Below are 26586 nucleotides of genomic sequence, written 5' to 3'. Positions count from 1 at the left end.
TTTGCTGCCTTCTTTCCCATCCCCTGTGTTGACAATTGCGGATGACACATCTTTCCTGGAGGTCAGCATCGGGGACCCAAGAGGTGTCCCACTGCCCTCCACAATGGCTGTGGCCAGAACTGTCTCTGCCCAAGAGCACCTTGCAGTGCAGGGATCACACCATGAGGAGACAGCTGGGGCAGAGAGGGACCTCAGGAAGGCAGGCAGCCCAACCTCCTCCACAAAGAGCTTTATGCTTCATGTGACTGCATACTCGCGGCCTCTTCATGGCTCTGAGGAGAAACTTGGGAAAAGTTGCTGTGTGTGTGTCTTCCCTCATGCCAGTGCCCTCACCTCTAGCTGGGCACAGGCGCATGGTCAGCATCGGGCAGCAGCCCCGTCCATGCAGTGTTTGTGCCTCCACTTCCCTGGACCTCCAGAGGTGACCAACAACAAGCCAATGAACGGAGGTAAGGCCTGGCGTGCTGGTTTTGCAGAGCATTGGGAAGAGCTTCTGCCAGTCACCTGTGGCACTTGCACGTATCCAAAGGGAGCTCTGGGAACGTGCTGTGCTTACGGCCGGTGGGAGAGCAGAGGAAGCTCAGTGCAATGTGCTGCACAAGGCCCAGGTGGGACTGGCATCCTCAGCTGTAGCCCCCGGAGCAAACTGCCCAAATGGTCCAAGGGCATCACCGTGGGAGATTCAAGCAGCCCACGTGCCACGAGGTCTGGGGGAAGTGGGAAGGCGGAAGGAAGGGTGAAGAAAAAGCATCATGGGTCGACATTGTGATGCAACAGAGCTTTTATTGCAGTTCCAGGGGAGGAGGGAGTTGGGACAAGAGCAGGGTCCTGGCCAGGGCCTTCCGCTGTCTCCTGGCACTGGGCAGAGCAACAACGAGCGTCAGCCGTGCCCCAGGAGCAGGCACCCAGCGCGGGTCACTGTCATCAGGGTGCAACAAGACGTGAAGGGATGCTCAAGCAGGGAAGGAGCAAAGCAGAGTAAGGCCCAAGAAGTTAGAAGACTTCCAAGCTGCGGTGCCCCACAATGTCAAAGGGATGTTTTTCCACAGACTGTTATATCGGCATGTCCCAGGGGCTTTTCCAAAGCTCTCCTTCATCTGTGATGAGACGCAGTGTGGGGTTTAGCAGGGTCCACAGCTGCCCCTGAGGTATCCGCAGCCTCGGCCCCAACCACCGTATCCATAGCCCCCATAGCCCCCATAGCCCCCATAGCCTCCATAGCCTCCAAAACCACCACGGCCTCCAAAAGTGCCGCCGTAGCCTCCGCCAACGCCGGGAGCTCCCGCTGAGCCAACAACACTGTGCTGCGGGAAGGAGCTGAGGATGGGTCCAGGGTATGTGATCACCGCAGCTGGCGGCTGGATCACCACCGTGGAGTCAGGGCACTGCCGCACGCAGGGCTCGTTGCAGGTGTCAGCCAGCGGGGCCGGGGCGGCCACCCCACAGGAGGTGTTGCACAGGCTGGTGCAGGACATCTTTCAGGCAGGCAAGGAGTCCTGGCAAAGACACCGGGGATTAGGCACGGGTGCGGGGAAGGGGCTGTATCGAGGGAGGCAGGGAGGCAGGGAGAGATCCCCAAGGGGCTTCCAGGAGCTGGACTTACCCTGTTGATCAGGAGAGTCAAGCAAAGCCGAGTGGATAGAGGGCTGTGAAGCCCTCAGCTCTTTTATACACGTCCCAGGCTGCCCGGGGCATTGGCCACGGGGGTTGGTGGTTGAAACCCCACGTAATCATGAGATGTAGCACACAGCTTCATGAGACAGAAAGTGATGCGAGAGAATTATATGCCGCCTCACTGGGGGCACTGGCACGCAAGCGTGCCCTGGAGAGGACAGGGGTGATGGGAGGGACAAACGATGACACGCCATTACATGAAAGACAAGGCACGGCTGTTGTAGCTGAACTGGCGGCACCAATAAACCCCGATCTATCCCTAATCCCCCGCATTGCTTACGTGCCAGAGTCCTGAGCATTTCGCAGATGTGCTTTGCAATCCTGTGCACACCATCATGCCTGTCATTACCTCCCTTTTACAAGGCGGTAAGCAGAGGCAGGGGGAGGCTGGGCAAAGGGAGAAGCCATTCCAGACACTCGGAGTGGCTCGCAAATGCCCACCATCTCCCAGTGCCCGTGAGCGCTGGGCGCCTTCTGGGGCAACAGGGCAGGAGCTCCCTGAAGCCTCGGCCATCTCCATGCCCCGGCTCGAGAGGGTCTGTGTGGTGCTCACCGATGAACGGCCATGCAGAGGGTGGGGGGCACTCTTTGCTGAGTGGCTCAAAGACCCATTCGTGTGGGGCCTCAAAACAAAGGTGGGGGGGGGGCAATGAGATCAGGCGGCAAGGTCCTGTGTGACAGGGGACATGCACAGGGGAGGTGCAGGGCAGGAGGGGACCAGGACACTCTCAGCTTCCTTGGCCATGTCTTTGTAAGCGTGGTCCTCCTCAAGGCCTCTCTGGAGGGACTCGGTTGCTCAGCTGGGCGTTGGGGGCTGTGCCAGGAGATTTGGGCCGAGCAGCCACTGAGCCAGGCTGCACGTGGCAAAGTTCCCCGCAGGCCCAGGCACACTGGGGACTCGTGGCCATGGGTGCCTGGCTGGGCTGCTGCTGAGTGCGTTGTCTGCAGGAGCAGCAGCCTGGTGTGCTAGCGTTGGACACAGCAATATTCTGCAAGGTTCAGCACATTGCCACGTAAGCAATGCGGGGGATTAGGGATAGATCGGGGTTTATTGGTGCCGCCAGTTCAGCTACAACAGCCGTGCCTTGTCTTTCATGTAATGGCGTGTCATCGTTTGTCCCTCCCATCACCCCTGTCCTCTCCAGGGCACGCTTGCGTGCCAGTGCCCCCAGTGAGGCGGCATATAATTCTCTCGCATCACTTTCTGTCTCATGAAGCTGTGTGCTACGTCTCATGATTACGTGGGGTTTCAACCACCAACCCCCGTGGCCAATGCCCCGGGCAGCCTGGGACGTGTATAAAAGAGCTGAGGGCTTCACAGCCCTCTATCCACTCGGCTTTGCTTGACTCTCCTGATCAACAGGGTAAGTCCAGCTCCTGGAAGCCCCTTGGGGATCTCTCCCTGCCTCCCTGCCTCCCTGCCTCCCTCGATACAGCCCCTTCCCCGCACCCGTGCCTAATCCCCGGTGTCTTTGCCAGGACTCCTTGCCTGCCTGAAAGATGTCCTGCACCAGCCTGTGCAACACCTCCTGTGGGGTGGCCGCCCCGACCCCGCTGGCTGACACCTGCAACGAGCCCTGCGTGCGGCAGTGCCCTGACTCCACGGTGGTGATCCAGCCGCCACCCTCGGTGATCACCTTCCCCGGGCCCATCCTCAGCTCCTTCCCGCAGCACAGTGTTGTTGGCTCAGCGGGAGCTCCCGGCGTTGGCGGGGGTTACGGCGGCACTTTTGGAGGCCGTGGTGGTTTTGGAGGCTATGGGGGCTATGGGGCCTCTGGGGGCTATGGGGGCTATGGGGGCTATGGCGGTTGTGGATATGGGAGCTGGGGCCGAGGCCACAGGTACCTCAATGGCAACTGTGGACCCTGCTAAGCCCCAAATATCCACAGAGTTCAGTGCCGCATCTGCCCTGGGTCTCCACACATCGCATCTCTCGTCTTCTACCACCAGATGCAGAGCAGAGCTTGCAGCCCCTCTTTAGGCTGTGGCAAAGCAGCTACTGGGTCTGTATGATCCTTGCTTATTTGCACAGAGTAACCTTGCAGATCTTATGCTGGCAACTTTAGGGCTTCCAAGTCTCCCCTCCTACCTGCAACACAACGAAGCTGTAGTCTTCCTCGGATAAGGGTTTCCCTGGTTCTGCCAGGCTGTAAGACTCCCTGTCTGAAACACAAGAGGGCGGGAGGGGTCTTTCTGGTGGAGCCCTGGGTTGTGTCTTGCTGCAGCCTTATGATTTTCCCGCTCCAAATTCATTTTTTCCTTGTTGTTTTGTTTCTTGCTGACACTGTTTATTGCATTTTGCATCCACATTAAAGAATCTGCATTGCATCAATAACCTGGCTTTTGCTTCCTTTGTTTGAGTTTGCTCTTCTGATTTGCCACATTGACCATTGAAATGTTGATAATGAAGCTCGAGTCACGGAGTTAAATATCAGGTGTCACACGCCTTAGTGAACAGGGTTTGTAAGAGGTTCAACAGCTTTTGATAGACTGCCTTGTGTTGTAGCACACAAGAGATACAAATAAGCTATTAGGCCAATTGTAAGGGACAGCTTTTGAAGGAAAAAATACCAGTGAATTTATTTGCTGCTCTGTGGTCCTTTTCTCAAGCAGAAATATATAATGTCTTCACATTTTTCCATGTTAGATAGTCTGAGAAGTTCAAAGCACTTCTCAGACGCTCATAACTATTTATACATTTGTAGTGTTTTATTACTATATTAAAAGCTGGTTTTTGTCTCTTGTCATGTGCTTCATTATTGAATAATAGTCACTTCAAAAGTACGTGTTGAGACATTTTAATGCATGCTTTGGTCAGAATGTGATTTTATAGACTTCACACTTTTCACTCAAGTGTGGTTCTGTCCAATGAAACATATGAGATCCTACAATTATGTACTTTGCCTTCTTATCCCAGGTATTTGGGTTTCTTTCTAGTCTTATCCTAGGATTTACTGGAGTGGAAGAAACATATATGTGTGTGGCATTGCATGAATTTCTAACTCCTTTTTTAACTACGTGTCTTGTTAAAGCAGCTAAGTCCATAAATAGTCTGTAGAACTACTGAGATATTAGCAATTATTTTAAGCTACCATTGTCTCTACTTGTGCACTCTGAGACACTTAATACTTTCTAGTTTTTACTTAGCAACTTACTCATAACATTACAGGTTTTATTAAATAGGTTTAACTAATGAAAAATTGAAATTATGACCAGTTCTGGCTAAATTTCTAGACCTTCATGTCAAGACACAGTTCAACAGCAACTTGTGTTGTGCTTTTGTGGGTAACGTGTCAGGCACCAAGCTGGTGAGTGCTTTCCTAGGAGCAAAGCTCCTCAGAAGCCATGAGAAAGCTCCATCCTGAAAGCTGCTGGAAGTGTAACCCACAGCTTTACTTGCAAAGGAGTTCAATTAATTTTGTACTCACATTTTGTATTGTAGCACAATTGAGCTCTGTTCCTCTTGTGAGACTGCCCTCAAAGTACCTGTCTGTGTGTGTGTGTTCAAAGGACAGTAACTGCATTCACCATAAGGGTTCTGGGGTTTAATAGGGCTTTCAAAGCACTTCACTGGCTGTTTTATGCCTAGACTCTGTTACAGCATCGTACCATTAAGAGGTTACTACTGCTGCCACTTAGGTACTTCAGTCATGAATAATAGAGTCACTTCAAGGCATCTCATCCTAATAACAACTGTATGATTGTGCAGCCTGGGACCTTCACACCATTTCATTGTCATTCAAACGGAGCCTTACAGCAACCTTTGCAAACACTTGTTCTTAGCACCACTTAATAAGCTGAAACAGAAAGCATGCCATTTTCTGCCCTATAACAGATCAGACCTCTAAATCCAGAAAGCACCCAGAAACTGCCAGGACAAAAGTGCTTGAGAAACAGGGGTGATTTTCTCTAAGCCTCTTGGCTTACTTCCCAGTTAAATTGGGTTTGCCTGCAGGCAGTCTGTGCATTTACAAATCACTAAGATGTAGTGCTGTTACGTCCGATGTCTGCACATGCACTGTGATGCTAAGGCAAATTTAAAAGAATATTTCCAAATCCTTCCTAGGAAATTCCAGAATGAGTGAGTTCATTTTCTGAGATACTGCTGGGTTATTCATTTGTAAAATGTGTGCCCAGGTTCAGATGACATTTGTAAAAACTACAGGGTGCAGTATGTCTCCACAAAACATATCAAGCAGGGGACAAAATTCTGTGTACATCCAAGTCAGAAAAAGAAGACCAGAGACCTGTAATGATGCTATAACAGTTTTAATAGGAATAAAGCTCATCATCACAATCTAAAGTAATATAGAAAACAGAAGCGGAAAGAATGCATGCAGAGATCAATCTATATCTGCAGAAAATCTCCCGGTCTCATTGGTACCAGTTTTGCTGCTACAGCTGTAGCATTTGACTATTAATTTCCATTTTCAAATGTTTCCACTTGCTTTAAGTCCAATTAAATAAATCAGAGCAGATGATTTACTGTTTCTCTGGTATAGCTTCAAAAGCAGTTAAGCCAGAAGCATATCCTTAGGAAGGCTACTACAGGTACATTCTAGATTTCATGCATGTTAGCTGGGAAAGAGCTGTAAATGAGTTAAGGAATTGTTTGCTCATGTTAACCCATGTTAAGCCCAGATTCCTTTACACATCAAATCCATGGTAGGGATAAGAAGTCAGTAGGAAAAAAGCAAGACAAAACATTTTGGAAGAACATTGAAGAAGTTTTACAGAAACACTGAGCTTTCCAAAATACTACGGCATTCAGCCGCAGTCCTGGACTCAGAGCTTCTGCAAACCCTCCCCTAACAGCAGCTGCGAATTCAGTAACTATTTCTCAGTCCTTGTTTCCCATTAAATCCTTCTGGGTTTAGCAGCGGTAGCAGGGGTAGCAGCTCCCGTAGCTGTATCTACGGATGTAGCGAGAAGAGTAGGGGTAGCAGTAGCGGGCGCTGTAGGAGGGGTAGCAGTCACGATAACCACACAGATCCCCGTAGCTCCGGTAGCTGCAAGGGCTTCCGCAGTCATAGGTCCGGCAGCTGTACACGGTCCCGTAGTTGCAGGGAGAGTAGCAGGTATCCTCACATTGGTTCTGGTAGTAGAAGGTCATCTTGGTGTGGTGGAGGGGGGCACGTCTGAAACACCACAGGGGAAGAAAAAGCCTGTAAAGCAATGCTCCCAACAGCAAGTACATCTCAAATAAATGCTGCAAGCATGGAGCCAGCAAACCCAGGCATGCTGCCTGACACCCTCTGTGTTCATCTATTGTTCTATTCTGACTTTTAGTGCTGGATCATCCCCATAATCCTATATCCTGACCAGCCTTTCTGAGCTTTCCTGCACAGCCCCACTGTCTTCACCCATAGATCATGACGGGAGGTGGGATTGGGAACCATGATGCCTGTGTCAAAAGGGAGCCATCCAGAAATAAACTGGAAAATCCTTCGTGGCTGTACTGAGATAAAGACTTTAAGGGAAAAGAAGGATACAGGCAGGACTGACACAGTTTCAAACACTCAAATATTAATGAAAATCCAGTGAGGAATGAATATTTTACATCTATATAATTCTCATCAAATCACAACCTTAATTCCCAATGCATTAATCTACAGCACTTGTAGATTAGTGTCTGGGAGCCAGCAGAAAGAGGAGGGCAAATAGTATCAAATAACATCTCTTCATTATTCACTAGGTTTTCTAAATCTATTCTGACTTACCCACTTCTGAAGGAGGATAAGGCAGGAGAAACCAATGATTGCTCCCAGTGGTGTGGGGTTTTTATACAGCGCCCAGTCCCGCCCAGCACGTGAAAGGCATGTCTGCACCCCAGGTTGCCTCCAATTACCAAACATATTTTGCTGCCCTTGTGACTCTTCCTTATTGATATACCGGTTCTCCCCAGGGTTTCTGATTATTGCTCTGGCACTGTGACATGCAGGCTACACCCTCCAGGTTTCTTTCATCTCAAAACTACACAGGGCAATTAAGCCTCGGTATCATCACACTGAATTCACTTCTTCAGTACAGCAACAAGTCAACAGAATATACAAAGACAGACGCATCACCAAATGCCATTTCTGGAAGACCAGCCTCACCGTGCATGTTGGCCCTTGTACTTTGTCTTGCTTTTTTTTTTCTGAAATACTTGTGGAAGGGGTAGCCTCTCCTTTCCACGCATTTCATAAGTTTAATGACATATGAAACAGCACGTTCTTACCCATCCCTTCCAACATTTCCTGTGACTAGCAAAGGGGAAAGACTGTGTCTTTGATTTGATGTCGTCATGCAATAGGATATTGTTGTGCTGATTGATTCAGCTAGAAAATTGGCCATATGGCATTAAAATGGTATGTATATGATGTATTTTTAGAGAAAAACCTTTCAAAGACTCAATTCTGAAGCTATAAATTACAACCTAAATAAAGCATAGAAACAGGAAAACCTGATACACATTTTGAGAAACTGTGTTACTTAGCACTGAGGCATTTTCCGGTAACGTACTATTAATATTTAAATAATAAATCTCTTTGTACAGGTAGATCTTTAATAAGTATTAATGAAGGCTTTGATATTCAAAATTTAGAGAAATGGCCAGAACATATGACATGCCTGTTATTATCCTTCCCTCGGATGCGAGTAAACAGCAGTGTTTTGAGGTGAAGGTCACCAGGGAAGACTGGGATGCTGCTGCTTACCAGGTCACATTCACAGGGCCCAACGTTATTCACCATCATTAACAACATTAAGTTACACACCTCACAACATTAAGAAGATGTCACATTAAAGCATATTCAGCATTCGGGGGACTTCTCAGGAAAACTGCAGTTATTACAGAGACACGTTCCTGTTTGTTTTAATCTTGTTCCTGGTAAAGAACTCCTGAGTGAATCATTTTCTGATCTAAGTGTAAATAATCACTAAGCAGATATTTTCAGATCCAATTAAATTTGCCTCGTTTGGGCTGGCTTTCCAGAAGACTGAGTTTGTAATTTTATTTCATATAGCATGCAAAGCCTGCACATTTCAAATATCATTATTTCTGCTTGAAAACAGATTAGATTTAGATTTATTATTGATTGCAACCTGCTTTACTGTTCTCATAGTCTTGTCATTGACTCCTTAACTTATTCAAAAATATTCCCACTGTTCTTACACCGAAAAGGACCCCAGTTTCCTTCTATATAGATTTAGGAGGTGGCTGCTGAACTGTGGTAAAAATAATTCATAGAGCATAACAAGCAAGTAAATCAGATTTTCTACAGAATTTCTTTCCTGTGGCAGATCCCAGTACAGAATTAACATATCCATGCATATTTGATTGCAGCAAGGTACAGACGAGACTTGTCCTCTAATCCAAACCTTTCTTGTAATTCCGCTTTTAAGCTGGAAATGAGACAAACAAAATTATAAATACAAATAATGCAAATATTCTGACTTAAAAATGGAATTTCAAAACAAAAACAAACAAGAAATGCTTTCTAAGGATTCTTATTTCTTAAAAAAAACATCTGAAATTCTTTCTTCCTCAAACCAATCTAGAGTCATTGCAGACTTCATATACAGAAATTTGTCCATTCCTCCAAAACGGACATTGTGAACATCGATCAGTTCTGCTCTCAATATCTTTCCTTTCCTTTCCTGTTAGAACACAGATTTCACCACACTAATTCTACAAATATAATTGACCCAGGAAGTCTGAACATGAAAGAAAACTGAAGTGCAATGTCATGCTTTTGGAAGCCAAGAACTGACTAATAATCACAAATGAAGAAAAACAATTACATCAACTGAAGGAATGACGTGCATAAGTAAATTTGTTTTGTGATGAATATGAGTTTAATGCACAGCAGCTTTGGTCTGACAAATATATAAAAGGGAGGGAAATCCAAGGTTCTCCACTTGCACCTCCAGACTTACGTTCTCATTGCACTTGGTAAGTCAGGCTTACTACGATGTCTTTATTGCTGTGTAGATGTTTTGGGTTTGCTGTATTGCTCTACAGGTGGAAGTGATGCTTTAGAAGCACAGGCTGTGCCTTCACAGCCACGCAAGTACAATTCTTTTTTGTAAAAATGTGATATTAAGATGGTCATGTAAGTTTCCAAGACTGCCTCATCTAGCTATGAATTATGAGAAATTACATTATTTTATGATATACTGAAGCATTTCAGGCTGCTGCATTTTGAAGCAGACAGTGCATTACAGTTTTTTTCAATTATTTCGAACAAAAAGCAAATATATACTCAACTGGCTACTAAGGCAGAGACACAGGTCCATACAAACAAGCTGTTTTTTTCAGCAGAGCACTGTTGACTTGCATAAGGGGAGGATTTCTTCTGTAGCATCTTGTCTCGATAGCAAAAACTGGTAAAATTAATTCCTGAACTAGTGTCTGTTCATTTGTGGTTTTTCGAACAACTTCAGGCACTGATACAGACAACCCAATCCTAAAAATATCCTATCTAAAACACAATCTGAATCCATACTGCCAATTCTAAGCAATGGCAACAAGAAAAGCAACATTCAATATTTTTAAGGAGAAAAGAAAGGGGGAAACCAGAAAGGAGTGAGCTGGGCAAGAAGGAGCCAGAGTATAACCTTGAGCGGACGTGTTTGGCTGGTTCCTCTCCTCTCCTCTCCTCTCCTCTCCTCTCCTCTCCTCTCCTCTCCTCTCCTCTCCTCTCCTCTCCTCTCCTCTCCTCTCCTCTCCTCTCCTCTCCTCTCCTCTCCTCTCCTCTCCTCTCCTCTCCTCTCCTCTCCTCTCCTCTCCTCCCCTCTCCCTCCTTCCCATGCTCGCACTGCATTTGCTAGAAGCAGCAAGCTCCTGCTTCGTCTCTGGGGCAGACCTTACCTTCTTCTCTTCTGCTGTGTTTCAGACGTGCCCCCCTCCACCACACCAAGATGACCTTCTACTACCAGAACCAGTGTGAGGATACCTGCTACTCTCCCTGCAACTACGGGACCGTGTACAGCTGCCGGACCTATGACTGCGGAAGCCCTTGCAGCTACCGGAGCTACGGGGATCTGTGTGGTTATCGTGACTGCTACCCCTCCTACAGCGCCCGCTACTGCTACCCCTACTCTTCTCGCTACATCCGTAGATACAGCTACGGGAGCTGTTACCCCTGCTACCGCTGCTAAACCCAGCCATACAACGACCACACAGGAAACAAAAGTCAAAAAGTTGTTTACGGCTCCTGTAGGAATTTTATGTTCGCTAAGCTCCCGTGACAGCGACTATGGTCAGGAGTGGTCCTGAGTGCTTAGCATCTCTCTTCAACGTCTGCAATTATCCTGAATAACCTGTGTTTAGGGTCAGCACTTCCTTCCTAGCATTTGTTGGTGGATATATTGTGTGTTTTGATGCATGGCTTTGCAACAGGAGATGCAACTGGAGCAGATGCCTCGTATTGCTGTGTGCTGTGCTGACAGCACTGCTCTTCACCAAGCACCACCATCACCCCAAAACCATCTGCTGTGAAATGTAGTGACTCTTTCCTTAAAGCATGTGTAAATCTCTGGCTATTCCTATTCTGTCCTACAACAAGCTGTAGCTGCTGTTTACAGTGCTTCTTGCTCTCATTAAAAAATCTTGCATCACAGTACTGCTTTCTGTCATATTTTAATGTTGGGTTTTTTTCTTTTATATTTGACTTTACTGTTTATTTACCGATACAAAAGAAGGAGGCCCTAGCTTTTCAGATCTGCAATTTCAAGCATCCTGTAGAATCTGAGATGACCGAGGACATATTGAACACCTCACTTTCTGTCTCCTCCAAGGCAGTCCTGAAAACTCACATTTGCCACATCTTAACTCTGCCCCTCTTCCACCAAACACACCAAAACACAGCTCATTTCCAAAATACTAGCTTAGAAATGTGAAGATTTAAGAAAATTAAATCAGTACTTGCTGATTATGTTCCAGCCTAAGCTATGCTACATTTGAGGATCCAAAACGGCCTGAGACACAAAATGCCAGTCTTCCTAAGGTTTCTGCAGCTCTGAAATAGATACCTGATGTGAGAACACACAGGAGCTCACACCCACCTCTTCCCAATGCGTATCAAGGTTTAAATACTGCCATCTCTCCACCAGAGATCGCTTTGCGTGGCTGACGTGTGTGAGCTCCGAGCTTTGTCCTTGCCATCACCGCCCTGGCTGGGCTGGCTTTTGGGCACGCATCCTGCAAGCATCTGTCAGCTGCCGCCATCAGCAAAAACTGTTCTACAAAGGAAAATTAGAAGCATGCAGATTCCAGATAAGGTGAGACTTCCAGGGGAATCTTCTTCCCCATAATTAACAAGAGGGCACATGACAAGGAGGGAGAAGAGTTGCTTAAAGTAGGAGTGACTGTCAGCTTGATGATGAAGGGATGAACCTACTGGGACAGTTCCCAGGCTGGAGCCATCTGGACCCACAAGAAGATTGAGTTTGGGGAGTTATTTCCAACAGGAAATGTTTCTCCTCCCAGTCTGCAGGAGCTTCAGCTCTCCAGCAAACACCATGTCTATCTGCATGCAGGAGGCAGAATTACGGACTTTGGTGCTGGTGTTTCCCTGGTGGGTAGACCATCAGGGAAGGCATTGCTGCAGGGTTTCTTGCCTCATCCCCTAAGTGCCAGGTGCAACCAATTCCCAGCAGAAGTGAGGTTCATGTCAATTTGCACCCAATTTGAAAGCAGAGCACAGAAATTAAGCAGAACCTAGAAACCTATTCAACAGGTTATTCAAGAGGTTGGCAAAGGATACGGGAAAGGAGAAACCTGAAGAAGACAAGCCCATGAGTCCCTGGGTGAGCTGCCAGAAACATCCATCGAACCCTGCTTTGAAAATTCACCATTCTGGTCTACAGTAACACACTGGGTACTTCTGGAAAACTATTTTGGACAAATTACCTACTAACAAAGGCTTTACATATTCACTGCGCTTAATTGTTATATTAATTTCCTTTTGCTGAAAATGTTCTCCTCTGGCATAGCAGTCTAAAAATGCAAGCAATGTTTCCCTCAACTGGTCATGAAGTGCAAATTCAGCATCTGAAGGTATTAATTTTTCATTTAAAAGCAGCACTGGTTTAGTCAAATTTATTTATTTTAAGTTATTAGTTGATGCAGTATATCATAGACTTTCCTATTTCAGAGTAACACAAATTGGAAATGGTTTGTATTTCAATTAGCACAGTCTATATTTTCACTTGTTCAAAAATGTTCAGATTTAAATTTCATATATAATTCAGAAAAAAAATAAAATATTTGAACTTATATTAAATGCCTTTATATATAAATAACATTATTTCAAAAAAATGAAATTACTAGTATTTTTTCAGTAAGTATTGTCACTCATTGTGTGTTGTCAAAAGAAATAGGGAAATGTGGATCACACCTCAAGAAATGATGGGGGATTTTATGTACACACACGAACACATACAAATACACCCTATTCGTATGTATTTAGAATGACATGTATTAATTCTATATGATCTTATTACTGATGATGAAATAATCATGCACTTGATAAAATAAAAGTTAAAAGAGAAAATAAAAACATTACCTTAAGAGAAAATAGCAGCATTTTTCAATAACTTTTTCAGAAGTTCTTTTTAATAAAGACTTTTAAATATTTATCTCAGCTCTGATAGTAACTCTACCACAGTACAGCTGGAAAAATACAATAAATGAAGGAATAACATAGGAAAAGTCATTTGACTAATGAAGATGACAGAAAGCAATTGACATTTTATAGGGATTAACATGCTTAAACCTGCAGTGTTCTCATGAGTCAGGGCTCTTAATGTCTTAATATATTTCCCTCTGTGAATTTGACTCCATCTTTCTATAACTAATAAATCTTTTTATGAATTGTATTTCCAGTTACTGATTGAACTCTGCTGTGTGTCTTGAAGTCCATTTAGGACACTGCCCTGTATTACTTTAGTTTGTAGGTACAGAGTGACGGCATCAGTGTATTCACACTTCCCAAGCACAATCTCTGATAGCCAATATTTGGGACATCAAAACATCCTACTAATTTTGAGCAGCTAGGTAACTTTGCAAAATCTCATACACATGTCTAACTTTCTGGGGCAATTAATGGCCATTTCAGTGCTCCTCAGCTATTTGTGAGGGACCTGGCATCTGACGCCACGCAACAGGTTGCTTTGTCACTCAGAAATTAGTCTTCTGACCTGCACTAACAGCAGCAAAACTAAATTTATTTGCACACGTCACAACTTCAATTAATATAATTGGTTTCTTCAATGTCAAGGATCATTAGTCTATTCTCATCTTGAGTTGAGAATGCAAAAGTTAAGGTCTTCTTTCATCTTAAACCTTTTTAGGTCATCCTCAGTTTTAATTATCAAATTGGGGTACCAGAATGGATAAGAGAATGACAGATAGTCAGTCTAGAGATGACTGACAATCAAAATTAATATATTTGGGATATTTTTAACATACTAAACGTCTATGTAGCCTGAATAGTGTCAGCATTTCCTAGAGGGGAAAAAACAAAGTTCTGTACACTTACATATACCTAATATACATTTAAAAATAAATCGTAGTGCACCTCTCTTCCTCACAGAATACCTACTGTTGGAGTAGCAGAGGAGGCAAAAATATTTTGTGCCACTTATCTTTGCCATCTATCTGTGCCTGCAAAACTGAGTTTTGTATTTGAGAAAAAAATAGGTATTTTCTCCTCTTCTTCCAAAATACTTTTATTTTATACCTTTAATATTTCCTTTCAGTCTGGTTCACTAATGAAAACCAGGAAATTTATTGCAGTTCAGCATTCATTTGGGTTAATACTACATTCATATACACAAAGGAGGGAGAAAAAAGGAATCAGTCTATGCTTCACCATTGCACCTGCTCATACCACAAAAAAACTCTTTCAGAATACCACAAAAGCAAATGTCAATTAAGATCTATAACAGCAATGTTAGCAGAATATTTAGGAGTTAAAACTATAAATATTATTTTACAGCAAATCTTATTGACGCTGGGTTTCAACTTCATCTAACACTGGCTTCCCAAAGGAAGCAGAGCGCAACATATAAAGTCAGGAGACTTCTTTTTTTTTTTCCCCTCAACAAATACCTCCTTATATGACCTTCACTGCAGTAAGTCATCCCTCATTTGCATATTAAATGAAGATAATAACAGACATTCTAGAAATGCTGAACCTCATCAGAATTTATGGTATCAATGCTTTTCCAAAACAGTCATTAAAACTTACTTCAGCAATGTTTGTGTTATTTAAATATTAGTGGTTTGTTACTGAAAGGTGGCTCAATGTTGTATAATAAGCAGGAAAATGGGGAAGGGAACCCCTGGGCTAAGCAATGTTTCTCTTTATTGAAACTAAGGCGTTACAGTTGCCATCCTCACCTGGTGTAGACGGGCAGAGAGACAATCATATCTCACTGGGCAACACCACCACAAAAAAATCAGAGAAGTGATTTCTCCTTTCCCAATTTAGAAAAATACCTTTGGCAGTGGGTGACTTTTAGCACTTTGCCAACCTTTTTAATGCCACTAAAGCCCATTGCAAAGCAAGGGGCTTCAAAGAACCCCCCACTGCCAGCAGTCTCCAGCCATCCTCCCCAGCAAATGCTTCCCACCAGTCAGGAAGATGTGGACTCCATTCTACTGGCTTCCACAGCCTTCCTGAAAGACCTCGCTCCCCCTTTCCTCCACCACAGTACCTGTGGTGGTGGACCAACAAGAAACCCAGATTTGTTTGGCACTACCAGCTCCTGCAGCAATACTTGCCCCAGTGTAATATATGTATCTCATATATGCATAGATCCCACATAAATACATGTGCGATATCACAAGACATTGATTCAAGCAAAATTTTCTAATAATTGCACTAGGGAAAGAGAGAAAAAAATTGAAAAACAGACCATAAGTCTTAGACACATTGCTCAGATGCTCATTTAATTGATCCCGTGCCTTGGCCTGAACTTCTCATAGAGCGCATGCCAAATTAAAGACAGTAGAAGAACCTAAAGGAATCAATGGAACGCCTGTCATTAATTGCAACGGAAATGAATCAAAATGGTTGGTAAAAGCCCTAAGCACATAGTATATTGCTTCTTTCCTCCTCAGGGATTTTACATCACCCCACAGTGTGCCAGTATCCACCTGCCTGGCCAGGACATAACATAAAGAAACAGCCTATGGACTCCCCAGCAAGGCAGTCAGTGTCACTGGAACAACTGTTCTGTGAATCCTCCAGTTCCATTCCCAGTTGTCCTTTAGATGAATTCCCAGAAGCCCATTTGTCCTAGAAAGTTTTAAGATGACAGAATCTCACAGCGTGTAATCACAGTGTGGTACCAGAGGAATTTGAAAATTGTCATAAATGTGGAGGAAAACAATTACAGCAATTGGACTAGGGATGTACTTCCGAAATTTGTGCTGTGAGTAACAGGCAATGGAAGCACACGGAGAATTGCACTAGCTTCCACAGGTCTAAGGAACCATATAAAAGTGCTCACAACCCCACACTCCTCACACCGCTCCTCTTGGTTTACTCTCCTCTGTGAACTTGGTAAGTTCAGATCCTGCTCTTATAGATATTCATCTAACTTGGGAATGAGTCCTTTACTAACATTCTCTGATCCATAGCGATGGTAGAAGTATCTTATCCTTTTAATCTGTATAGTAAAAAAAAAAAGTGGGATATTGATGAATGAACCTTTGGATATCACTGGTTAAGATGTGAAGCCTAGTAAGAAGTTTTGTCTTCACATATAAGAAGCCAACATCTCTACTTCTTTGGCTTTTTAAATGGAACAGAAATTGCCTTTCTTTACTTAGCAGACCATTTTCAGTGTCCTCGCTAGAACTGGCACTAACAAAGTATGAAAACTGATGTTCCATGGGAAAGGGAATAGTTTACAGGATGAGATTAAAACTAGACAAGGAGGCTGACTTTAATGAACTCGTCATGTTGTGTATGAATGCTTCTGGGAACGCTGGAAAATGCTGTGCAGGAATCAGGTCAGGCATTAGGACACCTCCACGTGCATATCCTGAGCTGCAGACAAGCTGCCAGGATTGATCTCAGCTGCCTGTTCTGGGTGCTTGGACACCAAATGACACAAACACAACCCTTGGGATGTGTGTCTGCAACCTGAACCTTCTGTATCCAAAGTCCAGAAATATAGAGTGTTATGTTCACTTTTAAGAGGAGAAGCTAAAGAATACAAACTGTGTCTCATGATCAAATCTAACAAGCAGGGAGCACAGAAAGGGGCTGGATAAAATAGAATCACATCCAAAGGCTGAGGGTTTTGTTCAATATTTCTTTCTAAATCCACCATACTCATGCCACTAAGCCACCACTGCTGCCGCTCCCTGCAAGCTGAGCCTACCATTGACCTGCTGCTTTGTTTCAGGTTTGCCTGCCTCCCTCTACCACCCCAAGATGTCTTACTGCTGCAGCTACCCATGCTACACCATGTGCTGCTCACCCTGCTACAGGACTGTGTGCTGTCCCCGCAGCTACAGCTGCTGCAACCCCTGCATCTACCGGACCCTCTGCAACTACCGGAGCAGGTATAGCCGCAGAGACTGCTGTAGCTACGGAACCACATGCACAACCCGATACTGCTACCCTTCCTGCTGCAATTACATCTATAGGTGCTGCTACCCTTGTTGTTAAACCCACTGGCAATATCCCTGCAACAAGAATCCTGACCCGGCGAGCAACGACGAATGGCTAAACTCAGAGGCAATGTCTGTAGAAGTGCAGAGCCCCTGTGACAGCAACCAAAGTTCCTGAGAGCGGGGAGCTTGGTTGATCTCTAATATTTCTTGACATTTATATTTTTGCTGTTCTTTCTGCTGCTTCCTTTTTTTCTTAACTATGACTTCTCTGTTGATCCTCTCCTGCATTGAAACCCTTTTACACCCCTTCAGCCATGGGAGCAATGATCTGCAGTTCATCTGACGCTTCTCACAGTTGCTGCAGTGGTGCTAAAGGACTTCTGCAAAACTAACTTTTGTGTCATCTGCATTTTCAATAACTACTTCCAGTAAGGTGCTGCAGTACTGTGTAATGGAAAAGTATTACAGCTGTCTCTCCTTTGATCTGGATTTACAAGTACTTAAAGGATGAACAACCCAGCTTCAACAAAGAGGAATGTTCTGTACAGCACCGTGCAATGACTCATCTTCTATAGCTCTTTCCAGTATCCCAAAACTGTAATCTTTCTGTATCTGTGCCAACTCCTTTTCTTACTGCATTAAAATTTTTCTGCATGAAAAAAAAATAATTGGAGTCCCAGTTGTTGTCTTTCCTCTGTCCCTGGTTTACATGAATATGCTGAGTGGTGGCATTTTCGAGGGACTTTCTGCTTCATATGCCTCTATGTTCAGAGCAGCTGGGCCCAGTAAATACTCTTTTCTTCTCCTCTACCCCTCAGAAATTTAAGAAATGCCACAATTTCTCCCTTTCCCTTACTTAATTACCAGATTTAAGGTTAACATATTTCAGCATAACTGGTGGGGCTGCACCTCGAATGCTGCGTTCAGTTTTGTACCACTCGCTGCAGGAGGGATGCTGAGGGGCTGGAGCGTGTCCGGAGATGGGAACGGGGCTGGGGAGGGGGCTGGAGCACCAGACTGATGAGCAGCGGCTGAGGGAGCTGGGGGGGGTCAGCCTGGAGAGGAGGGGACTCAGGGGGGACCTGATGGCTCTCCACAACCACCTGAACGGCGGCTGGAGCGAGGTGGGGTCGGTCTCTTCTCCCAAGCGACAAGAGGAAACAGCCTCAAGTTGCACGAGGGGAGGTTTAGATTGGATGTTAGGAAAAAACTCTTCACAGAAAGGGCTGTCAAGCACTGGAGCAGGCTGCCCAGGGAGGTGGTGGAGTCACCATCCCTGGGGGTGTCCAAAAAATGTGTAGATGTGGCACTTGGGGACATGGTTTAGTGGTGGGCTTGGCAGTGTTGAGGTAGCGGTTGGACTTGACAGTCTCAAAGCTCTTTTCCAATCTAAATGACTTTATGATTCTATGATAATAGGGCTGTAATAGTCTTTTCAAAATTGAAAAGAATTAGTCTCAGGCTTCTGTAAGGAGTATATGAAAATGTTCAAGTGAGCAGAATATTGCCCTTTTCCTGGAAACCAAATTCAAATGTCCTTGTTCCGGAGTTACAACTTCCCATCGCACTCCAATTTAACAGACAAATTCCATTATGAGCCAGTGGAATGTAGGGAAAAATAAAACCCCATACTAAAAGCAATGGGAAAAGAGTCAAGGAGGAAGCGGTGGCTTTTCCTGTCTTGATGCTGACCTTAAAAACTCAAAACACTGCCTTGATCTTCCACACGGACACTGGGTAGAAGAAAATCCATTTCTGCAGGTGCAGTTACAGCAATTCGCTAAATCCAGGGACTAAAATCTAGACAACAGAAAGAAAAGTGGGGGGGGAAAAGAGAGGCAAATAGCCCTTAAAAACAAACAAAAAAACCCATATGAAGCAGTTCTCAGTCTCCCCATGGTATTTTGGTAGCTCTTGTCTGCTAGCCACCCCTGACCAGGGAAGCAGTGAGAAAGTGCCATCATCTTCCTCCTCATGCAGCCACAGTCTCTCAGTTGTGGAATCACAGAATCATTTAGGTTGGGAAAGACCTTTAAGACCATCAGGTCTTAACTGCCAAGCCCACCACTAAACCATGCCTTAAAGCACCACATTTACACATTTTTTAAACACCTCCAGGGATGAATGGTGACTCCACCACCTCCCTGGGCAGCCTGTTCCAATGCTTGACAACCCTTTTTATGAAGAAATTTTTCCTTACATTCAATCTAAACCTCACCTGGTGCAACTAGAGGCTGGTTCCTCTTGTCCTATTGCTTGTTATCTGGGAGAGGAGACTGATCCCCACCTCACTACAGCCTCCTTTCAGGTAGTTGTAGAGAGCCATAACATTCAATGGGAGAGAAAAAAAAAGTCAGTAAGATCAGTCATGACGGCTTTCTTCCAAAATACAGCCTCTGAGTACACTTCCCTAAACTGACAGACAAAAACACCCCACAGCCACGCCTCAGAGGTGCCAGCCAGTGGATATCCATTTCTCCTACCAAGCTATCTACACTGCAAAGAGCAAATTCCTCCCACTTCTCCATCAGGGAACCCCTAATCTTTCAACCCTGATCTTTCCAGGTCCCTTCCAACCTGGGCTGTTTAATGATTCTATGCTAATATGTAAAACACAAACTTATTTCAAAATTAAAACACCTGATGAGTCCACACATTTTCAGTTACCTAGGACCTCTTCAATATCAGATCACAGCCAGTGATGGATCGTGTCCTGATCACATCACATTAGCCCAACAGCAGCACTGAAGTATTTTAAATGAATAAATTATTTAGAATACACCAAGCGAAAGCCCAGAGCTGTAGAAACATGCATAACCAGAGATACAGCTGAAGTTTCTTGCAGCTGTAAAAGTCTGTGTTTCTCATCTTGAGGAGGGCAAGTCTCTACATGCAAACCCTTGAGTACACAAAGTTTAAAACTTTGCCACCCAACCTGTGTGATGCTATTGTTTTCAAGATACTTAAGAAATGCAAGTGAAAAATAAAACCAGAAATACAGTATTGATGCAGCAGAAGTTTTAATATGAGTGAAAGGCAGATACACCTTTAAAGGCATACAGAACTGAGAGACTACATTCCCGAAGACACATTACACCCTGCCTATAACCATTCATTCTGAGTTAATGTTTTGTACATTACTGCAACAAACATAAAGACAGTTTACAAAGAACTGCGGTATCGAAGAGAAGCAAGCTTTTGATCAAGAGCAGAGTCTGAGTGGAGAAAGATCAAGCAGACACTGAGCAGTGTAAAGATGAATCATCACAAGCACTTCAACAGCAGCGCAGAGCCCTCAAAGCCGCGGTGGAGGGTGGCTGCTGTCACCAGGGCTCTGCGTGTCGGGGACCACTGCTGCCAAGATTCACCGTCCATCTGTGCTTGCCAGGCCTGGGTTGATCTTCACTTCAGGGATGTTCCCGCTGGGTTTAGCAGGGATAGCAGCTCCCGTAGCCGAACCTTTGGCCATATCGATAACCGAAGGGGGAGCCGTAGCGGCCAGAATAAAAGCCTGGGTAGTTGTAGCAGTCCCCAGAGCCATAGAAGCCCCTATAGCCGCCATACAGACCCCCAGAGCCATAGCAGTCCCCAGAGCCATAAATGCCCCGGTAGCCGTAGAGACCGCCATAGCCGTACCGGTCCCCAAAGCCGTAGAGGCTCCGGGAGCCATAGAGGCCCCCGTAGCCCCGGTAGCCACAAGGGCTCCCACAGTCATAGCTCCGGTAGCTGTACAGGCTCCCGTAATTGCAGGGAGAATAGCAGTCATCGTCGCACTGGCCTTGGAGGAAAGTCATCTTTCTGCAACTGAGGCAAACCTGAAATGCAACATCGGGGAGGAAAGCAAAAGTAATAAATACTTCCAGTGGCAGTAACAGTCTTAGAGCCCACAGACTTCCCCACTGGCCCCATGACACCAAGGACAGAAGTAAAATTATGACCAAATTCCTCAGCTCCTTCCTACATCCCATTTCAGATAGGATGTAATTTCTATCAGGCAGATTTCTATTAGACAGATTTATATCATTTTCTCTTTTACCCACTGATTGTAAACTATTCTATTTCTTTTCTTGCTTACTGAGATTGGTGAAAGCATTGACAATGGAATATACCTGCTACAGATCAAACCCTCCCTGCTGCTGTTTCAGGATTTTTCTTAGAGAATATTGTTAGGAGTTAACAATCCTAAATTTCTTTTAGGATATCAGCTTTGCATAGAACTCTACATTGCCAGATCCTTCAAGAAAGCTTAAAGCAGCTCATGCTTGCCATGGTAATACACTTCAGCTTTTCGGTCCATTGCTCCAAGTCTCATTTCAGTAATTTACACTAATTCTGATGAGCATCTGGAAAGGCTGACAGTAGACGCAAGAAACTACGGAGCATTGGCACACACAAGAACATCTGCTGTCCTGCCAAACAGACCTGAAGCCTTCCCTCAAAATAAAATAAATTTATGGAAGAACCCTCTGAGGGCCACGGTGGGGAGACCTTTCTCCCCATCTGCTGGAGGCAGCTCTGCAGACCCCACAGCCAGGAATCCTTCACAGGGAGCTGCATACCCCAGGTACCAACAGGACCAGGAAAGATTCAGCCCCAGCTCTAAAACTTGAACCTGCCAGCTCCTGTTCTGCAGAAAGCCCAGCTAGAAGGAACAGAGAAATCCTAAATTTCAGAGAAGCCCCAATCCTAACATAAATTATTAACCTGAAATTTCTAGTCCTTATGAAAAGACTGGATGAAGAAAAGGCTTACCGAGTTCACTGGGAGGAGAAAGGCAAGAAAGAGAGCTGGTGAGGAGTCTGGAGCTCCGAGTCCTTTTTATACTGTTTCCTTGCCTGCCTGGCTTATCTAAGACGTCCTGTGTATTCAAAAGATTTGTAGCCTTATTGGTTGGAAACCAAATTTGCCTGTACACGTCATATCTTCAATTAATATAATTTTCTCCATTGTTTGGGATTATTAGTGTGTTCCCAGCCTCCTGTATGTCACATGTATTACAGGTTTCTTTCATCTTAAAATGTTCTGGGCCAACTACATTCCTGATACTATTTTATTGTCTTCCCTGTCCAAACTGAAGTTTATTTTTATATGATATAAAAGCATTTATAAGTTCCCAATGCCATTGGAGAGAGAGAAATTTTCAGTAAAAAAGGAAAAACCTTCCCACATGTTAGAAAATATCCATTGTTCACTAGAAACTCTGATGCACCACGGCACCAGGCTTCCCGTTTAAAGGAAATGCAAGCACATATTTAGGTATTTTATATTAAGCTACATAGTAACTTCCAAATAAATCTTAATTGCATTCTTCTAAAATGTTAATGGTGAATAAAATTCATGCTGCTGCATGAGCAGAAAGAATGTTTTCCACAGAAATATGACTACAGCATTGTTCACAGTTTAGCTCACTAGAGGGCTTGATTGTGAGTTCAGTAGAACAAAGTGAAGAATACAAGTATGAACCTGGTCTGGAAAATAATAGATGATAAGGATTTTGTGAGGTGTACTAAATGTTATTTTCCAAGGAACCATGCTAATATTTTTTTTTGCAAAGAATCAGCCACAAATATCAAATATGGTACAATAGTGAGGAATGCTGGAGTTTACTGCAAAGCTCCTTGTATGACCTTCACCTAATTTCTGGCATTAATTTGAATATAAAATAAGGGTAACAATGAGCAAGCAGGATGTTGAGGCTTCCTCAGAATTTTGAATACCAAAGCACTTCATAAACACTCATTAATGTTTTCAATTTGCAAAGTGTTGCAGTATTTAAATATTAATAGTTTGTGTATTTAAATATTAATAGTTTGTTACCGAAAAACACCCCAGATTTAATAATATGGTCACTTATAAGACACATCAAGGTGTCTTGCTTCTAGGTCCTAATAAGTTGATGCATTATATGTTTTATGACAGTAAAAAAACCATTTAAAAAATCTTCTAAAATCAGAAGAAATATTTGGGAACATTCATAAGGCAGTTGAAACATTTCTTCAAAATCACTGTTGTAGAACCTGAGAGAAAAATCAAGCAAAACTGCTGGCAAGAAATCCCCACAGGACCACTGGGCAGTATGTACAGGTCATATGATGTTGAATAGAAGCTCTACTACATTTCGGCACACCAAAGAAAAGCCTACTCCTTTTCTCCCCTGCGTGTTGCACCATAAGATGCAAAAGCCAAGTGAACAGAATACCTACAAGGAGATTGCGCAACCAGTAATGGTCTAAACATCTCCCAAAATTATTCCTATCCACCCAACTACAAAGAATTCCATGCAATTTTACTAGAAATGTGCTGAGCCCCTTTCTTCTTGTTTTAAGATGAAAGAAATTCTAAAGGTATTACATATGTGTCATAACTTCGAACTTTGAAAATATGAAAATCACTGGCTCCAATTACATCAATTTAAGGAATAATGCACACAACAAGATATGTTGTATAACTAACACCTAAGTTTAAGAAGGTATATATACGGACCTACACCTCCGAAGTTTTATCCACTTCGCTTGAGCTTCTCCCCTCGGTGAACCACGTAAGTCAATACTGGCTCTATTCTCTTTCCGATATACAAATGTTTTCCTGTATATATCTATATTTTTGTATAAATATGTGTGTTTATGCACATGGACATATCTATAAGAAAGGTACAGGTGTGTACATATATATATGACATACATAACAGGTGTCTATGTATGTGTAAAGATTTTCTGTAGGCAATTTCTTGTCATTTTGGAGCTAATCCCAAACAAAATTCTCTGCAACATCATGGAATTCCTTCACTGAAACTTTTTACTCTTCCTGAGCTAATTTAATAGTAGGGTTTAAAGCACTGAAAATTTGAAATTTACTGCCACAATTTTGAAGTCATAAGTAATTTCCAGTTCCAGATTATTTTCATTAGGTGTTGGGAATTCAGATCCCTAGATAAAAACTTTATGAAACATTTATTACTTTAAGTAGACAACCTGGAAGGACATTCCTCCATTTCATTGCATTCTTTGAGTTTATCCCACGCTGAGTGGCACGCGGTACTACGGGAGACAAGGGGATGCATGTGGTGGGCTGTTGGTCTCATCTGAATAAGCATCAGTACCTGAACTAGTATATTTTTCTTTAATTTGTTCCAATTTCTCTAACTTCTTGGGTTGGAAAGTTCTAGTTCTCCGTTGGTAAAAAGCATATTTTCATGTATAGTCAGCCATTTCCAAAAGTTAAGGGAAAAAAAAAAAACCAGAAAAGTTGTTTGGGATTCAGAAGATTAGAAAAATAAACAAGATGGTTAAGAGGATGAAAGAGACCTGCAGGAGGGACCAAGCTACATTTCCTCAGCTCTGCCCAAGCTCTGAGCCTTCCCTCCTGCTGTCAGCAGCCCATAAACTCACCTTGCTTCTGGGTGTGTGTTTCAGGTTTACCTGCGTCAACGAACGATGACCTTCTACAGGGACCTCTATGACAATGGGTGCTACTCACCATTTGGCTATGAAGACCTCTATGGTTTTGGGGGTCTGAATGGCTACCGATTTGGGAGCCCATATGGCTTCTACCGGGACCAGTACCGATATGGCAGCCCATATGGCTACAGAAGCTTTGGGAACCTCTATGGGAACAGAGGCTTGATCGGTTATGGAGGCTATTATGGGTATGAGGACTCATATGGATTTGGGTATGGCCACCCCTTTTCTCGTTTTGGGAACAGATACAACTGCTGAAAATGCTGTTGATGCTGAACCAGCAGAAACAGCAACCAAGAAATGAAATGTGGACATGGATTCATGGCTAAGGTTATGGTGCTGAGAAGCACTGAGCACCCATGCCTCCGGCTGAGTTCAGTGGGACATGTGGGTGCCAGGCTGCGTAAGACTACCCCATACATAACCCTCTCTAATATCTCCTATTTCTTCAACTGTTACTTTAAAGGGCAACTTGAATTACAGCAAGTACTGAGGCGTCTTTTCAGCATGTAGATGGAGGAAAGCAAGAGTCTCGGGTGTGAGTAAAGTACCTTTTAAGTTAATTCATATCCACTTTGTATCGCCATATTAATAGCAGTTTCCTTAACCACCATGAGCAAGTCCACTTTGCTCAGCTACAAACTCCACCACAGATGACATCTAGCAGAGAAGCTCCTTTTATACATCCCTGCTGTGCCTCATCTGGCAGCGAACACGATTTACAAGCAACTCTGTGAGCAAGAAACGCATCTGGACTGTCAAGCTCCATTTCCACAAGAGAAAGCATCCTCCAGCATCAGACACTCTAGTTGCTGAAGACCCTTCTGTAAAACTGCAAACTTATTCTTTGTTACTCACTGTTCTGCATTTTCATTAAAATTACTCTGCTGAATAGTATCAGGTGTCCAGTCTTCTCCTTTTGTCTGTGCTCATACACCACTGTAAAGGGACCAGCATCACTGCCACCCTAACCAACCACAGACCCATACCTTATGAGGGGGGTCTAGGCTCTAGATGTTAGAAAGTATCACCAACCACATCTCGATCTGAAATGCTCCAGCCCCGACTCATTTCCCAGAGCAGGAAGGAATTCTACCTTATTTTAACAAACCTGTGACCCTGGCTTTACACAAATACTGTTCCAGAAAGGGCCATCACCTGACTGTCTGTATTACCAAATACACACAGTCCTGGAGCAAACTGGGGTTTGTGCTTGAAAAATAACTTTCAAAAGCAAGAGACTGAGTGGAAGTCATGGTCTGCCAAGGAAAGACAGCAATGATGCTCAAGGTTAAAGACACTTAAAAGAAAAGACCATAGGCAACCAAGCCATGACCATTTGCTGGAGAGATCTCCTTTGCAAACTGAACAGCCAGGTTATTCAAGGAGTTCTTGTCAGCCTCTACCATATCACCTTAGGAGACTGAGTAGTCTTAATTTAGGTTTATAATATTAAAGATTATGATCTGGCATGGAACAAGGTGGTTTGACAAGCACAGCCTAGACAAAACTGTATGGGTCCCATGCAAGCCCAGTCATACATCAAAGACATCACCAGAAGTCAAAATTCTTGTTGCACAAGTGACTGTGAGGGGGCACCTCTTGATGATTTTCAAGAGATAGGCTACATGGCTATCCTTTCTCTTCTCATGGTGGCCACCTGCACAAGCTTTTCTGCATTCCTTAGCTGACAGAGCAAAGTGGAGGAAAGAGTCAAGAAATAACCAGTGGAGCAGATCAGAGAAGCCCTTTCACAGGCATAAAGCCAGTCATAGTTAGCAGAACAGTCCCCAAGGTTTAAATGCTATTCCTCCAGTCCAAAGTCCATTTCTTTAC

General features: G+C 44.1%; 2 protein-coding genes across 2 annotated transcripts; one reads left to right on the top strand and one right to left on the bottom strand.

Moving 5' to 3' along the window:
• On the bottom strand, positions 1–1685 carry LOC308055061 (claw keratin-like). Its single transcript, XM_080368641.1, has 2 exons — positions 1604–1685; positions 1–1496 (listed from the first exon to the last, which is right to left on the bottom strand). Exon 2 carries the CDS (start codon positions 1473–1475, stop codon positions 1122–1124), a length of 354 nt encoding a protein of 117 aa, XP_080224767.1. The 5' UTR covers positions 1476–1496; positions 1604–1685; the 3' UTR covers positions 1–1121.
• A 1271-nt stretch (positions 1686–2956) lies between these two features.
• LOC308055048 (claw keratin-like) lies at positions 2957–3547 on the top strand. Its single transcript, XM_080368626.1, has 2 exons — positions 2957–3038; positions 3154–3547. Exon 2 carries the CDS (start codon positions 3175–3177, stop codon positions 3544–3546), a length of 372 nt encoding a protein of 123 aa, XP_080224752.1. The 5' UTR covers positions 2957–3038; positions 3154–3174; the 3' UTR covers position 3547.
• The last annotated feature ends 23039 nt before the right edge of the window (positions 3548–26586 follow it).

This window comes from Falco punctatus, assembly GCF_963210335.1.
Source record: "Falco punctatus genome assembly, chromosome: 18".
Taxonomy (NCBI): Eukaryota; Metazoa; Chordata; class Aves; order Falconiformes; family Falconidae; genus Falco; species Falco punctatus.
Note: the sequence above shows the minus strand (reverse complement) of the source record. Positions and strands in the feature narration are given on the sequence as shown.

Coding starts and splice junctions, on each gene's coding strand:
- LOC308055061 (XM_080368641.1), bottom strand. CDS start 1,475: ATGTCCTGCACCAGCCTGTGCAACACCTCCTGTGGGGTGGCCGCCCCG.
- LOC308055048 (XM_080368626.1), top strand. CDS start 3,175: ATGTCCTGCACCAGCCTGTGCAACACCTCCTGTGGGGTGGCCGCCCCG.